General features: G+C 36.8%; 2 protein-coding genes across 5 annotated transcripts in view; both read right to left on the minus strand.

Annotated features, from left to right (window-relative positions):
* The window catches only part of CCSER1 (coiled-coil serine rich protein 1), a 1,477,979-nt gene that overhangs the window by 788,272 nt on the left and 672,950 nt on the right, over positions 1–16,757 (minus strand). The window lies entirely within an intron of this gene.
* On the minus strand, positions 8,582–9,833 carry LOC138442104 (GTP-binding nuclear protein Ran). Its single transcript, XM_069592990.1, has one exon. The coding sequence runs from the start codon at positions 9,504–9,506 to the stop codon at positions 8,856–8,858; it is 651 nt and encodes a 216-aa protein (XP_069449091.1). The 5' UTR covers positions 9,507–9,833; the 3' UTR covers positions 8,582–8,855.

The raw sequence follows: 16,757 nt of genomic DNA on the forward strand, positions 1-16,757 counted from the left end.
ACACAAAATTATGACATTCATTTTATTAGAGTTGTTTTGTTAGGGGTTTTGTGTGAATTTTCACTAAAATGTTTGAAGTGTTAAAGGTGCAATATCCTAGAAAAAATACATGAAAATAAAACTATTTATTGAAACATATTTAGCAATCATGTAACCTACTGGATCTATGGTAAATGTGGTGTGGTCTCAGAGTAATATTGTGTTCAAAAGAAACTCACAGCACTAAAAAAATATGCAGCAACTAGATCTGAATTTTCTACTTATGGTAGTAACTTTAAGAAGCATAGTGCTCAAGACAATATAATTTGAGTTATACTTTTATCAAGCAAAAACCAAAGAATATTTGAAGGAACATTTAAAGGAAATACTGAGGAATATTTAAAGGAAAGAAAAACTATTACTAAAAGAAGAACCTAACATGTACTTTGTTGTAATTTTATGTCAGGTACTTTGGATAAATCATCTGATTTAAATTAGATCACATCCAATTATTTGCAACACTATGGACTACAGCAGGCCAGGCTTTCCTATAGCCCACAACCTCCTGAAGTTTGTTCAAATTCATGTCCGTTGAGTTGGTGATTCTGTCTAACCATCTCATTCTCTGCCACCTGCTTCTCTTGCTTTCAAGCTTTCCCAGCATCAGGGTCTCTTCCAATGAGTTGGCTCTTTGCATTAGGTGGCCAAATATTGGAGCTTCAGCTTCAGCATTAGTCCTTCCAATGAATATTAAGGGTTGCTTTCTTTTAGGATTGACGGGTTTGATGTGCTTATAGTCCAAGGGACTCTTGAGAGTCTTCTCCAACACCACAGTTCAAAAGCGTTCAACACATATATTCATACACGACTACTGGGAAAACCATAGCTTTGACTAGATAGACCTTGGTGGTCAAAGTGATGTCTTTGCTTTTTGATAAGTTGTTTGAGTTTGCCATACTTTTCTTCGAAGGAGCAAGTATCTTTTAATTTCATGGTGGCAGTCACCATTCACAGTAATTTTGGAGTCCAAGAAAATAAAATCTATCATTGTTTTCACTTTTCCCCCCATTTATTTGCCATGAAGTGATGGGACATCACTAAGTGAAATCCCTTACGATTATACAATGGAAGTGAAAAAGAGATTCAAGGGACTACATTGGAGAGACAGAAAGCCTGAAGAACAATGGACGGAGGTTTGGGACATTGAAGGCAGGCAGTGATCAAGACCAACCTCAAGAAAAAGAAATGCAAAAAGGCAAAATGGTTGTCTAAGGAGCTGAGAAAAGACGAGAAGCAAAGGGCAAAGGAGAAAAGGAAAAACACACACATTTGAATGCAGAGTTCCAAAGAATAGCAAGGAGAGATAAGAAAGCCTTCCTCAATGATCAATGCAAAGATAGAGGAAAACAAAAGAATGAAAATGACTAGAGATCTCTTCAAGAAAACTAGAGATGCCAAGGGAAAATTTCATGCACAGATGGGCATAATAAAGGACAGAAATGGTATAGAGATAATGAAGCAGAAGATATTAAGAAGAGGTGGCAAGAATACATAGAAGAACTATACAAAAAAAAGATCTTCATGACCCAGATAACCATGATGGTGTGATCACTTACCGAGAGCCACACATCCTGGAATGTGAAGCAAAGCTAGTGGAGGTGATGGAATCCAGTTGAGCTATTTAAAATCCTAAAAGATGATGCTGTGAAAGTGCTACATTCAATATGCCAGCAAATTTGGAAAACTCAGCAATGGGCTCAGGACTGGAAAGGTCAGTTTTCATTCCAATCTCAAAGGCAAGGCCAAAGAATGTTCAGACTACTGCACAACTGCACTCATCTCACATGCTAGCAAATTAATGCTCAAAATTCTCCAACAGGCTTCAACAGTATGTGAACCGTGAACTTCCAGACGTTCAACCTGGTTTTAGAAAAGGTAGAGGAACCAGAGATCAAATTGCCAACATCCATTGTATCATCAAAAAAGCAAGAGAGTTCCAGAAAAACATCTATTTCTGCTTTATTGACTATGCCAAAGCCTTTGACTGTGTGGATCACAGCAAACTGTGGGAAATTCTTAAAAGAGATGGGAATACCAGACCACCTACCCTGCCTCCTGAGAAGTCTGTATGCAGGTCAGGAAGCAACAGTTAGAACTGGACATGGAACAACAGACTGGTTCCAAATAGGAAAAGGAGTACGTCAAGGCTGTATATTGTCACCCTGCTTATTTAACTTATATGCAGAGTACATCATGAGAAATGAGGGGCTGAATGAAGCACAAGATGGAATCAAGACTGTTGGGAAAAATATCAATAACCTCAGAAAAAGCAGATGACAGCACCCTTTATGGCAGAAAGTGAAGAAGAAGCAAAGAGCCTCTTGATGAAAGTGAAAGAGGAAAGTGGAAAAGTTGGGTTAAAACTCAACATTAAGAAAACTAAAATCATGGCATCTGGTCCCATCACTTCATGGGAAATAGATGGGGGAACAATGGAAACAGTGAGAAACTTTATCTTTTGGGGCTCCAAAATCAATGCAGATGGTGATTGCAGCCAGGAAATTAAAAGACGCTTGCTCCTTGGAAGAAAATCTATGATCAACCTGGACAGCATATTAAAAAGCAGAGACATTACTTTGCCAACAAAGGTCCATGTAGTAAAGCTATGGTTTTTCCAGTGGTCATGTATGGATGTGATAGTTGGACTATAAAGAAAGCTGAGCACCAAAAAATTGATGCTTTTGAACTGTGGTGTTGGAGAAGACTCTTGAGAATCCTTTGGATTGCAAGAAGATTCAACCAATCTATCCTAAACGAAATCAGTCCTGAATATTCATTGGAAGGAGTGATGCTGAAATTGAAACTCCAATAATTTGGCCACCTTATGTGAAGAATTTACTCATGTGAAAAGACCCTGATGCTGGGAAAGTTTGAAGGCTGGAGGTATAAGGGACAACAGAGGATGAGATGGGCAGATGGCATCACTAACTCAATGGACATGAGTTTGAGTAAGCTCTGGGAGCTGGTGATGGACAAGGAAACCTGGTGTCCATGGGGTTGCAAAGAGTCAGACACGATTGTGTGACTGAAGTGAAATGAACTGATGGGACATCTTAATTTTCTGAATGTTGAATTGTAAGCCATTTTTTTCACTCTCCTCTTTCAGCTTCATCAAGACGTTCTTTATTTCCTCTTCACTTTTATCATTAAAGTGGTACATTTGCAAATCTGAGGTTGTTGCTATTTCTCTCAGCAATCTTGATTCCGGCTTGTGAGTCATCTATCCTGCCTGGCATTTCACATGATGTACTCTTCATAGAAGTTAAATCAGCAGGGTGACAATAAAGAGTCTTGACATATTTCTTTCCCAATTTTGAATCAGTCAATTCCATGCAATGTCATAACTATCTCTTCTTGTTCTGCACACAAGTTTCTCAAGGGACAGGTAAGGTGGTCTATCTCTTTAAGAACTTTCCACAGTTTGCTGTGACCCACACAGTCAAAGGCGTTTCTGTAGTCAACGAAGCAGATGTTTTTTTCTCTTTTTTTAAATCCCCTTTCTTTCTCTGTGATCCAGCAGATATTGGCAATTTGATTTCTGATTCCTCTGCCTTTTCTAAATCCAGCTTGTACATACAAAAGTTCTCAGCTCATGTACTCCTGAAGCCTAGGTTGAAGGATTTTGATCATTACCTTGCTAGCATGGGAAATTAGCATAATTGTTCAGTAGTTTGAACATTCTTAAGTATTTGGTATAAGCCTTTCTTTAGAACTGGAATGCAAACTGACCTTTTCTCATCCGGTGACCTCTGCTGAGTTTTCCAAATTTGCTGGCATATTGAGTATAGCTCTTTAACAGCATCATCTTTTAGGATTTGAAATAGCTCAGTGGAATTCTGTCACCGCCACTTGCTTTGTTCATAATGCTTCCTAATGCCCACTTCACTTCACATTCCAGGATGTCTTCTATATTGTCTCTTTCATAAAACAGCTACAATATACCAATCATTTTTAGGTGTTTTAAGTACATTTAATTTGGATAGTATAATAATTCTACTGGATAGATACTGTGGATATTAGTATCTATATTGTGCAGATTAAAAATCCTTAAACTCGAGTGAGGTTTAAATAAATCTTTTAATATCACATGCTTAAGTAGTGGACAGAGTTAAGTAATGGTGTTTTCACCTGAGCCTATACATTTTGACATCAAAGTACAGTGTTTGGATTCCAAATTATCCAAGATTAATAACAGAAATGGTGACAAGTTATCAGGAGGAAATTCTGTGAGGGAGGAATAATAGGAAGTGCTAAACTGAGGACTCAGAGTCTAGCAGGTTATGCATAGAGGCACTTTTTAAGTTGTCTTTAACATTAGAGATTTATTGATTACTTAATTCATTCATATGTTTCTTTTTGAGTGCCTACCCCATGCCAGACACTGGGTAAATAATGTTGAAAGAAACAAGCTTCTAGTTGAGAGATGAGAAAATTCAGTTAACTAAAGCTTACTAGGGGTGGCAAGATAGAGAACAGTAAGGAACAGAAATTTATGGGGATACCTGGATAGCTACAGAATTAAAAAACTCCTTTACTAGCAGTCTGACCTTTCTCAAATTCCTTTATATCTTGGTACTTCAGTTTCCTCATGTGAAAAATGAGACAAATATTAGTGCTTAATTTATGTGGTTGCTGTAAACATTAAAATGAATGATGAAGACTAATATGCGTTAATATATATAAATCATTTAGAAGGAGTGCCTGCGTTGCAAGCACTCAATAAATATTAGTTATTTAGGGGCAACAGAGGATGAGATGGTGGGATGGCATCACCAACTCAATGGACATGAGTTTAAGCAAACTCTGGGAGATAGTGAAGGACAGGGAAGCCTGGTATGCTGCAGTCCACAGGGTCATAAAGAGTCAGACACAACTTAGGGACTGAACAACAACATTTAGCATTACATAAATGTTGAATGCTATGATGATGTTATATTTCCTATTAGTATTAAAGCATATCATTAGAGTTTATTCAAAATATAGCTAACTCTTAATAGGTACCATTAATTAGATCTACTAATTGGAGCAAGTCTTTTTCAAACAGGGATTTCTGTTCAAAACAAGGTGAGTTGGAGCTCTGAAAATTTTCCTAAAGCTCTTATTTAAGTTTCTGTTATCTTCGATACAATTTTCCAAAAATTTACTTCTCTTAATGAGACTTACATGCAGCATTCTTCTTTTTAGCAGAATGTTTCTCTGTCTCTTAGAAACTACATGGAGACCCACTGTTATGCCAATAAAATGTCAGAGAAATATTAAGTACTTATGGCATCTAGATGCTATAAAATGTTTCACCTTGATTTCAAAAGACTTGAGCTGGAATTAAAAAGGAAAACTGTCTAACCTCATACAACATTTTTAAACTGTTGTATTAAAATTACATAAAATATCAAATTTACTATCAGTGGCACTTTTGACAGCTTGGAGTGCACTGTTCTCACCTAATTTTCACATTTACATGTGAAAACACTGAGCAACATGTTGATAAATTACTTTCTCAAGACCATGCAGCTAGATAGTGGAGGAGCCTGTACCAAAAGCCCAGCCCCTAACTGCTGTTCACAACACAGAACCAACTCATTATCACATAAAATAGCAACTGGCCACCAGATTAATAGCTGAACCCAGCCTGAGAGACATTCTACTCAGGGGCAAGTTTACTAACCTTCTACCTAACAAAACTGTCAGACTTTTAAACATCTGTTTTGCAAAAGAAAATACTTTGCACAGAATATCTAACCTCTTCTTTTCTAAAGAACTATGAAATAGTAACTAAAAATTCATGAATGTAAATAACAATTTTGAATATGTTAATATCATATATTAAAATGTGCCTATTTTCAGTTAACCTGTTACAAATATTCTGTATGAATTCTGAAATCTACATTTCTAGTTTAAATTCTTAAGGGGCAAGTTCTTATTGTATTATAGCAGTAATTAGCTTTAAGAATGGAATGAGCTACATTTTTAAAGCATTAAATTATAATGAAGACAGAATAAACCCCACCAAAGATATTTTCTTACTATTAACATTTGTAGTTCAGAAACTGTCTCTCCGTGCACTATGTTTAACATTCTAATTTGTTTCACAGTAAAAATGATCTCTAAAACATTAGGCCTACATTGCCAATCTATTTGTAACTGAATGGAATAACAATCCTTAAGATGCTTCATCAAGTGTCTCACAAATTTGAATGAGTTAACAAAAATAATTATTATGTTCTGATATATTGAGCAGATACTAAAGCACTCTCTGGAGTGAAAACAGGGTGTGTTTTTTATCACTTGATCTCAAGTACTCAATTCATCATTCTTATATGATCTCCAGGAGAAAAATGTGGAGTGGGTTCATTCAATTTTAGTTTTCAAGGTGCTGAAGAGTTATTACCATACAATGAATCATTTTCTTTTGTTAAATAAATTATAGGAGAACTCAAATAGAAAATGATCTTGTCAATAAGTAATCTGGGCAGAGTTTAGAAGCCATACATTTCATTTAAAGTATTGATCAGCCATTTGTGATTTTTTTAGCTTAAATCCACAGTCTTTTTTGATTCTGTAATAGCTGTCCATTTTTAATGCTGATAATTTTACTCTTACATGCAGGCCTATCAGTGAATATTTTGGAATAGGAGTGGGAGAGATTAATGAGCTTATTATAATTCATTAGAAAGTGGTATGTGGATGACTGCCTACTTTAATTAGTTTTATTACTGTAGAAAACTGTTTCATATGCCAAGCTCATCATCAAGCACGTCTGGAAAACATTAGAGCAGTAATCAGACTACATATGAGGTACCTTTCATTAGGCAGTATGGCTAACAGCACTTATAATGAACAAGAAGCATATTAAAGAGATGGACATAACAGCATCTAGCAAAAAGGAATATATCAGATGAGCTACTTTTATGAAGCAGAGTGCAAAAGTATAGTACTTCAAAATACTGTGTGGCATACAGGGTACTACATAAGTACAGCAAAAGGTTTAAATATTCAGGTTTATCTAATAAATCTGAATGCAAATTTTCTATGACTTATATTTTTATCATGAAAATGTTAGTAACCAGGTCTTCTAACAAAACAATACTTCAAATAATATTTTGTAGCCAGCATGACCCCAAGGAATAATACAGCCACAACTTTGATCAGATTGAAAAATCAGGTCACAATGTGAAGAAACAAATAAAAATATAAAACATATTTCAGATCAGAGGTAAATGAAAAATTATGAGTGCATGCCATCAGAATTGACTGGCTCTTTTGGTTAGTTCTAAGAAAAACATTTCTTTTTAAAATTTCTTCATACTTTTTAAAAAATCTGATGTAAAAATTAACCTTACAATTATTTAATATTTAAGATTTTGGCCTCGTAAATATTAGAAGTTAAACCTGGTGAACTAACTACAATAGAAAATAAAAATAAACTATGTACCCCATACTGTCTCACTGAATGTCACTCTGAAGACATTCATATCATTCATAATTTACCAAATTTTACCATACCGTATCTTGTTAAGCAGTGTTCAAGAAGCACAGTTCACATTTCACTGATCAAGAGATGAAAGTTATCACATTTTTACATATATTGAAGGCATGTTGAAGTTTCCGCTGACCCAATCTAAGGTACCTGTAAGAGTACATTCTCTCAATATTTAAAATCATTCCTTTAATTATGTGAGCTATACACTCCAGACATTCTAATTTCTTTTTTGCTACTACAGAAATAATGCTAGTTCAATTTCAGGTCAACTACAATGTCTGGCTTAGCCTCTAATGTATTTTGTTTTCACTGGAAATGTTCTAATTATAAAGCACTACAGCTCAACAGGCTATCATTAAAAACAAATGCAGACCAAAAACTGTTTTTCCATTTAGTTTAGATGTCACTTAGATTGAGTACAGTCTAACTTAAAAAATACTAGGAATGATGTGGAAAAGCATTTAGCCGTATCCTATGCTTGAGTAATCTAACAATAACAAACAAACATAACCATCATCACTAACAGTAAGAGACAAAACAAGGTACCCAGTTCAAACTCCACAAGTATTTTTAGTGTCCTAAGGAAATCTGCTTGCCTAAGGTTTATTAACATTTTTCAAAATTACATTGTAAATATTCTGATTTCCTATCTTATAATATAGTGATTCAGTACGTAAGTCCACCATCAATTACTTTTATTAAAGGCAGAAAGCATCATAAAATTAAGCTAAGCATGTACTGAAAGTTAAAATATAGGCAATTGGTAGTATTAATATTTGCCTATTTTATATCCATTTTTTAAAATTACTCTGTTCAGGTTATATTTCACTTTGTTTGGAATACATATTATTGATTAGTGAATAAAATAAGATATAAAAACTTGGGAGGAAAAAGAATATTTTTCCTTTTATGTCATAAAAAGAAAGGATCTTCACAAGGAAAGACAGCTAATAGATAAAATCATTTTTTTTTTTTTTTTGATATTTGAAATACAACTTTATTCTGATTCTAAACGAAAAGGAATGGGAATGACAGTAACAAACAAGATTCCACCTCTCAATATTGTCATGTGACTACAGCAGTCTTATATTTGAAACTCAAGGAGGAAACAACTGTGTTCCAAAACACCTAAATATGCAGGTCCAAAAAATGAAGGTTTTTTTTTTTTTAACTGCCACATTCACTCCAAAGCCCATCCATCTCCTTCAGCATCCAAAGATTAAGCACATGTTCTGCTTAGCTATATAATAAAGTGGCAAACACGCTGCACCACTGACATCACAGGACAGTTGCCTATAAAACTAGACTTCTGACGCTGGGCCCCAGCTTCACTTTCTCACAGGTCATCATCTTCATCCGGGAGAGCAGTTGTCTGAGCAACCTCTAAATCGTGCTCGTACTGTGCTGCCAACGCTGGGTCCATGACCACCTCTGGTGGGGCAAGAGCAGGCATGGCGACAAACTCCAAATTAGGGTCTCCAATCAGTTTTCTAGCAAGCCAGAGGAAGGGCTTTTCAAAGTTGTAGTTACTTTTGGCAGAAATGTCATAGTACTGAAGATTCTTCTTTCGGTGGAAGACAATTGACTTTGCCTTAACCTTTCTGTCCTTAATATCCACTTTGTTGCCACACAACACAATTGGGATGTTCTCACACACTCGTACCAGATCTCTATGCCAGTTAGGCACATTCTTGTAAGTAACTCTTGATGTTACATCAAACATTATAATGGCACACTGAGCTTGTATATAATAACCATCTCTCAGTCCACCAAATTTCTCCTGACCAGCTGTATCCCATACATTGAACTTAATAGGTCCTCTGTTGGTATGGAACACAAGAGGATGGACCTCAACACCCAAGGTAGCTACATACTTCTTCTCAAATTCACCAGTCAGATGACGCTTCACGAATGTAGTTTTTCCAGTACCACCATCACCAACCAAAACAAGTTTGAACTGAACTTGGGGCTCTCCTTGGGCAGCCATCGCGATGTTACGCGGCTCGCGTCCCGGCGCCCTCACGGCCTCCGCGGCAGGGGAGAGAGGAGAACTCTCTGCCCAGAGGACTCGCTAAACCGCCTCCTCATGGCCGCCTCCCGCCGCTGCCTGGACCCCCCAACACCCGCCCCCGCCCCAGCCCCACGGCCCCCGCCCCGGCCCCGCTCAAAATCATTTTTTTAACACAGTAAGAAAAGCCTAGTTTTCTTTAAGAGGAAATCAATTTAACAAACAAGTCACAGTAATTCTGCCAGGATGTTCTTGAGATTAGAGAATGATTTGAGGCTTCATTTTATCTGTGACACAACAATTCAAAATGTTGGAAAACTACAATAACTTCAAGTGCAAATATGAAAACATTTTCAAGTATGAAAGCAGTCTGGTGATTGATTAACTTATCTGCCATTAAAGAGTTATAATTTCTAGTCAACTTTTCAAATGACACTGACATATTTGCATTTTGTTCCAGTAGTGAATGTTAGTTATACTTGACATTTTCTGTGAGAAATTTTGCATATTAGCATATTTACATAATATGGTCATCAATAAACAATAAATATATTTGATATGTCTTTCACCCATCACCTATCAAAACCGGTCTTAATTATGACAGTGAAAAGTAATTGATATAAAGTTTGACATGTTTTCTCTCAACACTTTTATGAATCACTGAAACTTTACTAAATAATATGCTGATTCAAAAACAAAACTCTAATTATAATCCTACATTAGTAAAATTTTTACTGTGAAACTAAATGTTCTCAGACTGCAAAGTCACTGTAGAATGAAAAGTTATGAGTTGAATTGTAGAATTTCTTGCATTAGTCTTACAGCATCTGGGATTTAAAGACAAAAAGTCAGGAGACCATCTAGGCAAAATTTATACCAATTATATGTTTTAGCTCCCACCAATTGCCAACAATAATGATGCCTTTGAATAGCTCCATGATACCAAACTTAAGTCATATTAATGTAGAAATAATAATAGGAAACCAGAGGATACATCACACAAAGAGCTATGTGTAAAAGAAAAGAAAAGTATTATTAATAACTGCTGGGTTTCCAAATGAAATCCAAATTCCCATTCCAATACTGGAACCAATGAAATTGGCACAAAATTCAAAATCCTTAAATTAACTAAACTACATCAAGAGCTAGGACCTAACACAACATATTTGGAAGTGGTTTACATTCAAGATACCACCTCACTTTTTAAAAAGTCAATTTCGTTCCACTTCTTTGTTTCTTTTAGTGCCTGACATTTTCTAAATACAATCACTTTATCTGTTAAAAGGGCTTTACCACTTTATCTCTCTAGTTGGGAAGAAAAGAAAGAATAGGACGTACAAAGCATAGGTGATTTTTATTCCTACCAATTCAAGTATAAAATTGCAAGAGAGTATAAATGAATCAATGAAAACATATATTCCTTCTAGACATCCATTTCTTCATAAAAACTTTAGTTACTCAATTATGTTATTTAAAGAAAAATAGATGACTATCAAATCAGTAGTAAAAAATTTTTGTTATACATAACAGTGTAAAACATATTTTTATTTCTTTGAATATGTGGGTGATAAATTTAATAAATGAATAGCTTTAGAATTACGTTTTATAAATATATATAGATACCATTAGAAATAAAATATGAAATATAAAGTATTTTTAAAATTATTTTTATTTCTAATGAAGGGGCTGTATTATAAACATGAGTCTATTATGGCTTGAATGACTTTGTCCCCCAATTTACATGTTGAAGGCTAACCACTGATGTGATGGTATTTGGAAGAGATGCCTTTGGGAGGTAACTGAGGTAATGAGCATAGGGTTCTCATAATGGAATTAGTGAACAAAGATCGTGGCATCTGGTCCCATCACTTCATGGGAAACAGATGGGGAAACAGATGGGGAAACAGTGGAAACAGTGTCACACTTTATTTTTGGGGGCTCCAAAATCACTGCAGATGGTGATTGCAGCCATGAAATTAAAAGACGCTTACTCCTTGGAAGAAAAGTTATGAACAACCTAGATAGCATATTCTAAAGCAGAGACATTACTTTGCCGACTAAGGTCCATCTAGTCAAGGCTATGGTTTTTTTAGTGGTCATGGGTATGGATGTGAGAGTTGGACTGTGAAGAAAGCTGAGCGCCGAAGAATTGATGCTTTTGAAATGTGTTGGAGAAGACTCTTGAGAGTCCCTTGGACTGCAAGGAGATCCAACCAGTCCATTCTGAAGGAGATCAGCCCTGGGATTTCCTTGGAAGGAATGATGGTAAAGCTGAAACTCCAGTACTTTGGCCACCTCATGTGAAGAGCTGACTCATTGAAAAAGACTGATGCTGGGAGGGATTGGGGGCAGGAGGAGAAGGGGACAACTGAGGATGAGATGGCTGGATGGCATCACTGACTCAATGGACGTGAATCTGAGTGAACTCCGGGAGATGGTGATGGACAGGAAGGCCTGCCGTGCTGCGACTCATGGGGTCACAAACAGTTGGACATGACTGAGTGACTGAACTGAACTGAAGATGAGACAGAGACTAGAGCTTTTTCTCTCTATTTCTCTGTCCAGCAAATGAGGACAGAATAAGAAGGAGGCTCCCTGTGTGCCAAGAAGAGATGGAAGGGATCAAATTTGCTGGTACCTTGATCATGACCTTCCTAGCCTACAGAACAATGAGAATAAATATCTGTCATTTAAGCCACCATATCTATGGTATTTACTTATAACAACCTAAGATGATTAAAACAAAAACCAACAGGCATTAACTAGGATAATTTATGCAAATACTAGAAGCATGTAAGCACTTTAAAATGATAGCTGTATAAAAGGCTGATAAACCAATAATGCACTAAAATTTCCATTGCTATATTTATGACAGCAGAAGCAGTCCCACAAAATGAACAAAATTAAATTAAATAAAAAATTCTGTACTTGCAGTATAACCAGTTCAGTTCAGTTCAGTTCAGTCGCTCAGTTGTGTCTGACTCTTTGTGACCCCATGGACTGCAGCATGCCACATCTCCCTGTCCCTCACCAATTCACGGAGTTTACTCAAACTCATGTCGATTGAGCCAGTGATGCCATCCAACCATCTCATCCTTTGTCGTCCCCTTCTCCTCCCGCCTCCAATCTTTCCCAGAATCAGGGTCTTTTCAAATCAGTCAGTTGCTCACATCAAGTGGCCAAAGTATTGGAGTTTCAGCTTTAGCATCAGTCTTTCCAGTGAATATTCAGGGCTGATTTCCTTTAGGATGGACAAGGTGGATCCCCTGGCAGTCCAAGGGACTCTCAAGAGTCTTTTCCAAAACCACAGTTCAAAAGCAGCAATTCTTCAGTGCTCAGCTTTCTTTATAGTGCAACTCTCACAACCATACATGACTACTGGAAAAACTATAGCCTTGACTAGATGGACGTTTGTTGGCAAAGTAATGTCTCTGCTTTTTAATATGCTGTCTGTTGGTCATAAATTTTCTTTCAAGGAGTAAGTGTCTTTTAATTTCCTGGCTGCAGTCACCATCTGCAGTGATTTAGGAGCCCCCCAAAACAAAATCTGTCACTATTTCCACTGTTTCTCCAATTATTTCTCCTGAGTGATGGGACCGGATGCCATGATCTTAGTTTTCTAAACGTTGAGCTTTAAGCCAATTTTTTCACTCTCCTCTTTCACTTTTATCAACAGGCTCTTTAGTTCTTCTTTGCTTTCTGCCATAAGGGTGGTTTCATCTGCATATCTGAGCTTATTGGTATTTCTCCTGGTAAATTTGATTCCACTTTGTGCTTCATCCAGCCCAGTGTTTCTCATGATGTACTCTGCATATAAGTTAAATAACGAGGGTGACAATTACAGCCTTGATGCACTCCTTTCCCTATTTGGAACCAGTCGGTTGTTCCATGTCCAGTTCTAACTGTTGCTTCCTGACCTGCATACAGGTTTCTCAAGAGGCGGGTCAGGTGGTCTGGTATTCCCATCTCCTTCAGAATTTTCCACAGTTTGTTGTAGTCCACACAGTCAAAGGCTTTGGCATAGTCAATAAAGCAGAAATAGATGTTTTTCTGGAACTCTCTTGCTTTTTCGATGATACAACGGACGTTGGCAATTTGATCTCTGGTCCCTCTGCCTTTTCTAAATACAGCTTGAACATTGGGAAGTTCACATACTGTTGAAGCCTGGCTTGGAGAATTTTGAGCATTAATTTGCTAGCATGTGAGATGAGTGCAATTGTGCAGTTGTCTGAACATTCTTTGGCATTGCCTTTATTTGGGGCTGGAATGAAAGCTGACCTTTTCCAGTCCTGTGGCCATTGCTGAGTTTTCCAAATTTGCTGGCATATTGAGTACAGCACTTTCACAGCTTCATCTTTTAAGATTTGAAATAGCTCACCTGGAATTCTATCACCTTCACTAGCTTTTTTTGCAGTGATGCTTCCTAAGGCCCACTAGAATTTGAATTCCAGGATGTCTGGCTCTAAGTGAGTGATCATACCATCATGATTATCTGAGTTGTGAAGACCTTTTTTTCATTTATTCTGTGTATTCTTGCCACCTCTTCTTAATATCTTCTATTAAGTCCATATCATTTCTGTCCCTTATTGTGCCCATGTTTGCATGAAATGTTCCCTTCATTTCTCTACTTTTCCTGAAGAGACCTCTAGTCTTTCCCATTCTATTGTTTTCTACTATTTCTTTGCACTGATCACTGAGGAAGGCTTTGTTATCTCCCCTTGCTATTCTTTCAAACTCTACATTCAAATGGGTATATCTTTTCTCCTTTGCTTTTCACTTCTCTTCTTTTTCAGCTATTCGTAAGGCCTCCTTAGAAAACCATTTTGATTTTTTATATTTCTTTTTCTTGGGGAAGGTATTGATCCCTGTCTCCTGTCCAATGTCATGAACCTCCATCCATAGTTCTCCAGGCACTCTATCAGATCTAATCCCTTGAATCTATTTCTCCTTCCACTCCATAATCGCAAGGGATTTGATTTAGGCCACACCTAAATAGTCTAGTAGATTTCCCACAATCACAGAAAACTAAACAATCTGATCACATGGACAACAGTCTTGTCTAACTCAATAAAACTATGAGCCATGCCGTGTAGGGCCACCATGTAGGACGGTTCATGGTGGAGAGTTCTGAGTAAATGTGGTCCTCTGGAGAACAGAATGGCAAACCACTTCACTATTCTTGCTCCCTTGAGAAGTCCATGAACAGTATGAAAAAGCAAAAAGATGGGACACTGAAAGACGAACTCCCTAGGTAGGTAGGAGCCCAATACGCTACTGGAGATCACTGGAGAAATAACTCCAGGAAGAATGAACGGATGGAGCCAAAGCAAAAACAACACCCAGTTGTGGATGTGACTGGTGATAGAAGCAAAGTCTGATGCTGTAAAGAGAAGTATTGCATAGGAACCTGGAATGTTAGGTCCATGAATCAAGGCAAATTGGAAGGGGTCAAATAGGAAATGGCAAGAATGAACATTGACATTTTAGGAATCAGCGAACTAAAATGGACTGGAATGGGTGAATTTAACTCAGATGACCATTATATTTATTACTTTGGGCAAGAATCCCTTAGAAGAAATGGAGTAGCCATCATAGTCAACAAAAAGAGGAAGTGGAAGAGGAGAAAATGAAAGGAAAAGGAAGACAATGGTTGGTACAAGAGATGGTAACCCTTGTATACACCAAAGGATAACAAATAAATAATAGATAATACAAGGAATTAACTTGCTTCGGGCTCTCTCCCTAACATTTAAGGATAGTGTTAAGATAGTGAAGAGCTTGTTTAATAACTAATTTTTGATATATATATATATTATTGAAATATTAATCTAAATTACATATGACCCAGTCTAAAGATCTTCTATGCCCTAATTTTCTTTTTTGTTTTGATTGCAAGCTTTTGAACTTCTACTTACATATTTTGTAGCAAACTTTTATTGAGTGTGCTATTGATCAAATGTAAGCTGTAATGAACAGTATAAATATTTATTATCTCACGTAGTTTTGGTGAGTTAGAAATCTGGATGTTGCTTAACTGAGTGTTGGGCTTAAGGTCTCTCAAGGTTGTAATCAAGATGTAAGCCAGGGCTGCAGTCTTTTTTAATACAGATCAACTGCAGCTAAACAGGGTTTCCCAGGTGGTTTGCATGAGACACAAACAAGACAGCTTTGATCCCTGGGTTGGGAAGATTCCCTTGTAGGAAGAAATGGCAACTCACTCCAATACTCTTGCCTGGCACCTCACTCCAATACTCTTGCCTGGGAAATCCCATGGACAGAGGAGCCTGGTGGGCTACAGTCCTTGGGGTCACAAGGAATCAGACACGGCTGAGCAAACAAGCACACAGGCATGGAGCTAAAGAACCCTCTTTCAAATTCAGTAAAATGAGTGTGTCCTTAGGACACAAAAACTTCCAGAAGACAAATAAGAGAGACCACCAAGAAAGGCAGCCTAGACATGAATGATCTAATATATAACTGTAATAATTATATTTTTCCCAACAATTAATAAAATAAGACACACAAAAATACCCACAAAAAATAGCCTTTTGAGTTTACTAAGGACATTCATTTGGTTTAGTTTAGCAGAAACAAATAGGAATTGAATTGATTTCTAGGGAGAAAAAAAGATCACAGACAATTTTCAAAGCCGAAGAACTGACTGTTTAAACCTACAACATGACTTCAATCTAAGAAATGGGAAATCCAGAGTTCTATATTTAATCCAACATGGTTAAATATAATCACGTGATGAATTCGTGTTAAGAAAAAGGTTCTATATTTGCATGCTGCCTCTTTTAGAATTGAGAATATCTGCACTATTGCTAAATTATTTTCAGATTAGTTTACTATACCTTAAAAACAAGCCAAAACAAACATTGTAGGAACACAGTGAAGCAGAACAATGGATCTATTACACCATACATTTCTTTAAGTATCCTCTTATGGAATCACTCCAGGAGGCTCTGTTGGGCAAAGACTGTGAACATTAAGATAATGACTATCATACACACTTTTTTAAAAAAATATGAGTGATGCAAAGATCATTTGTGAGGTTGCTGGATACCATTCTCTAGTCGTATAAATGACATTCGACTTGCTCTGTAGTACAATTACATTCGACAGGTAATTCATCTTAGGTTGAACTGTTAAGGTAGTGACGAATTGCTTTGGATCTCCTAAACCACAGAGTACAGAGCTCATCTCATAGGCGCTCTAGTGCACAAAACA

Source organism: Ovis canadensis, chromosome 6 (genome assembly GCF_042477335.2).
Source record: "Ovis canadensis isolate MfBH-ARS-UI-01 breed Bighorn chromosome 6, ARS-UI_OviCan_v2, whole genome shotgun sequence".
NCBI lineage: Eukaryota > Metazoa > Chordata > Mammalia > Artiodactyla > Bovidae > Ovis > Ovis canadensis.

Bases quoted from the DNA above. Each gene is read 5' to 3' on its own strand.
- LOC138442104 (XM_069592990.1), bottom strand. From the start codon at position 9,506: ATGGCTGCCCAAGGAGAGCCCCAAGTTCAGTTCAAACTTGTTTTGGTT.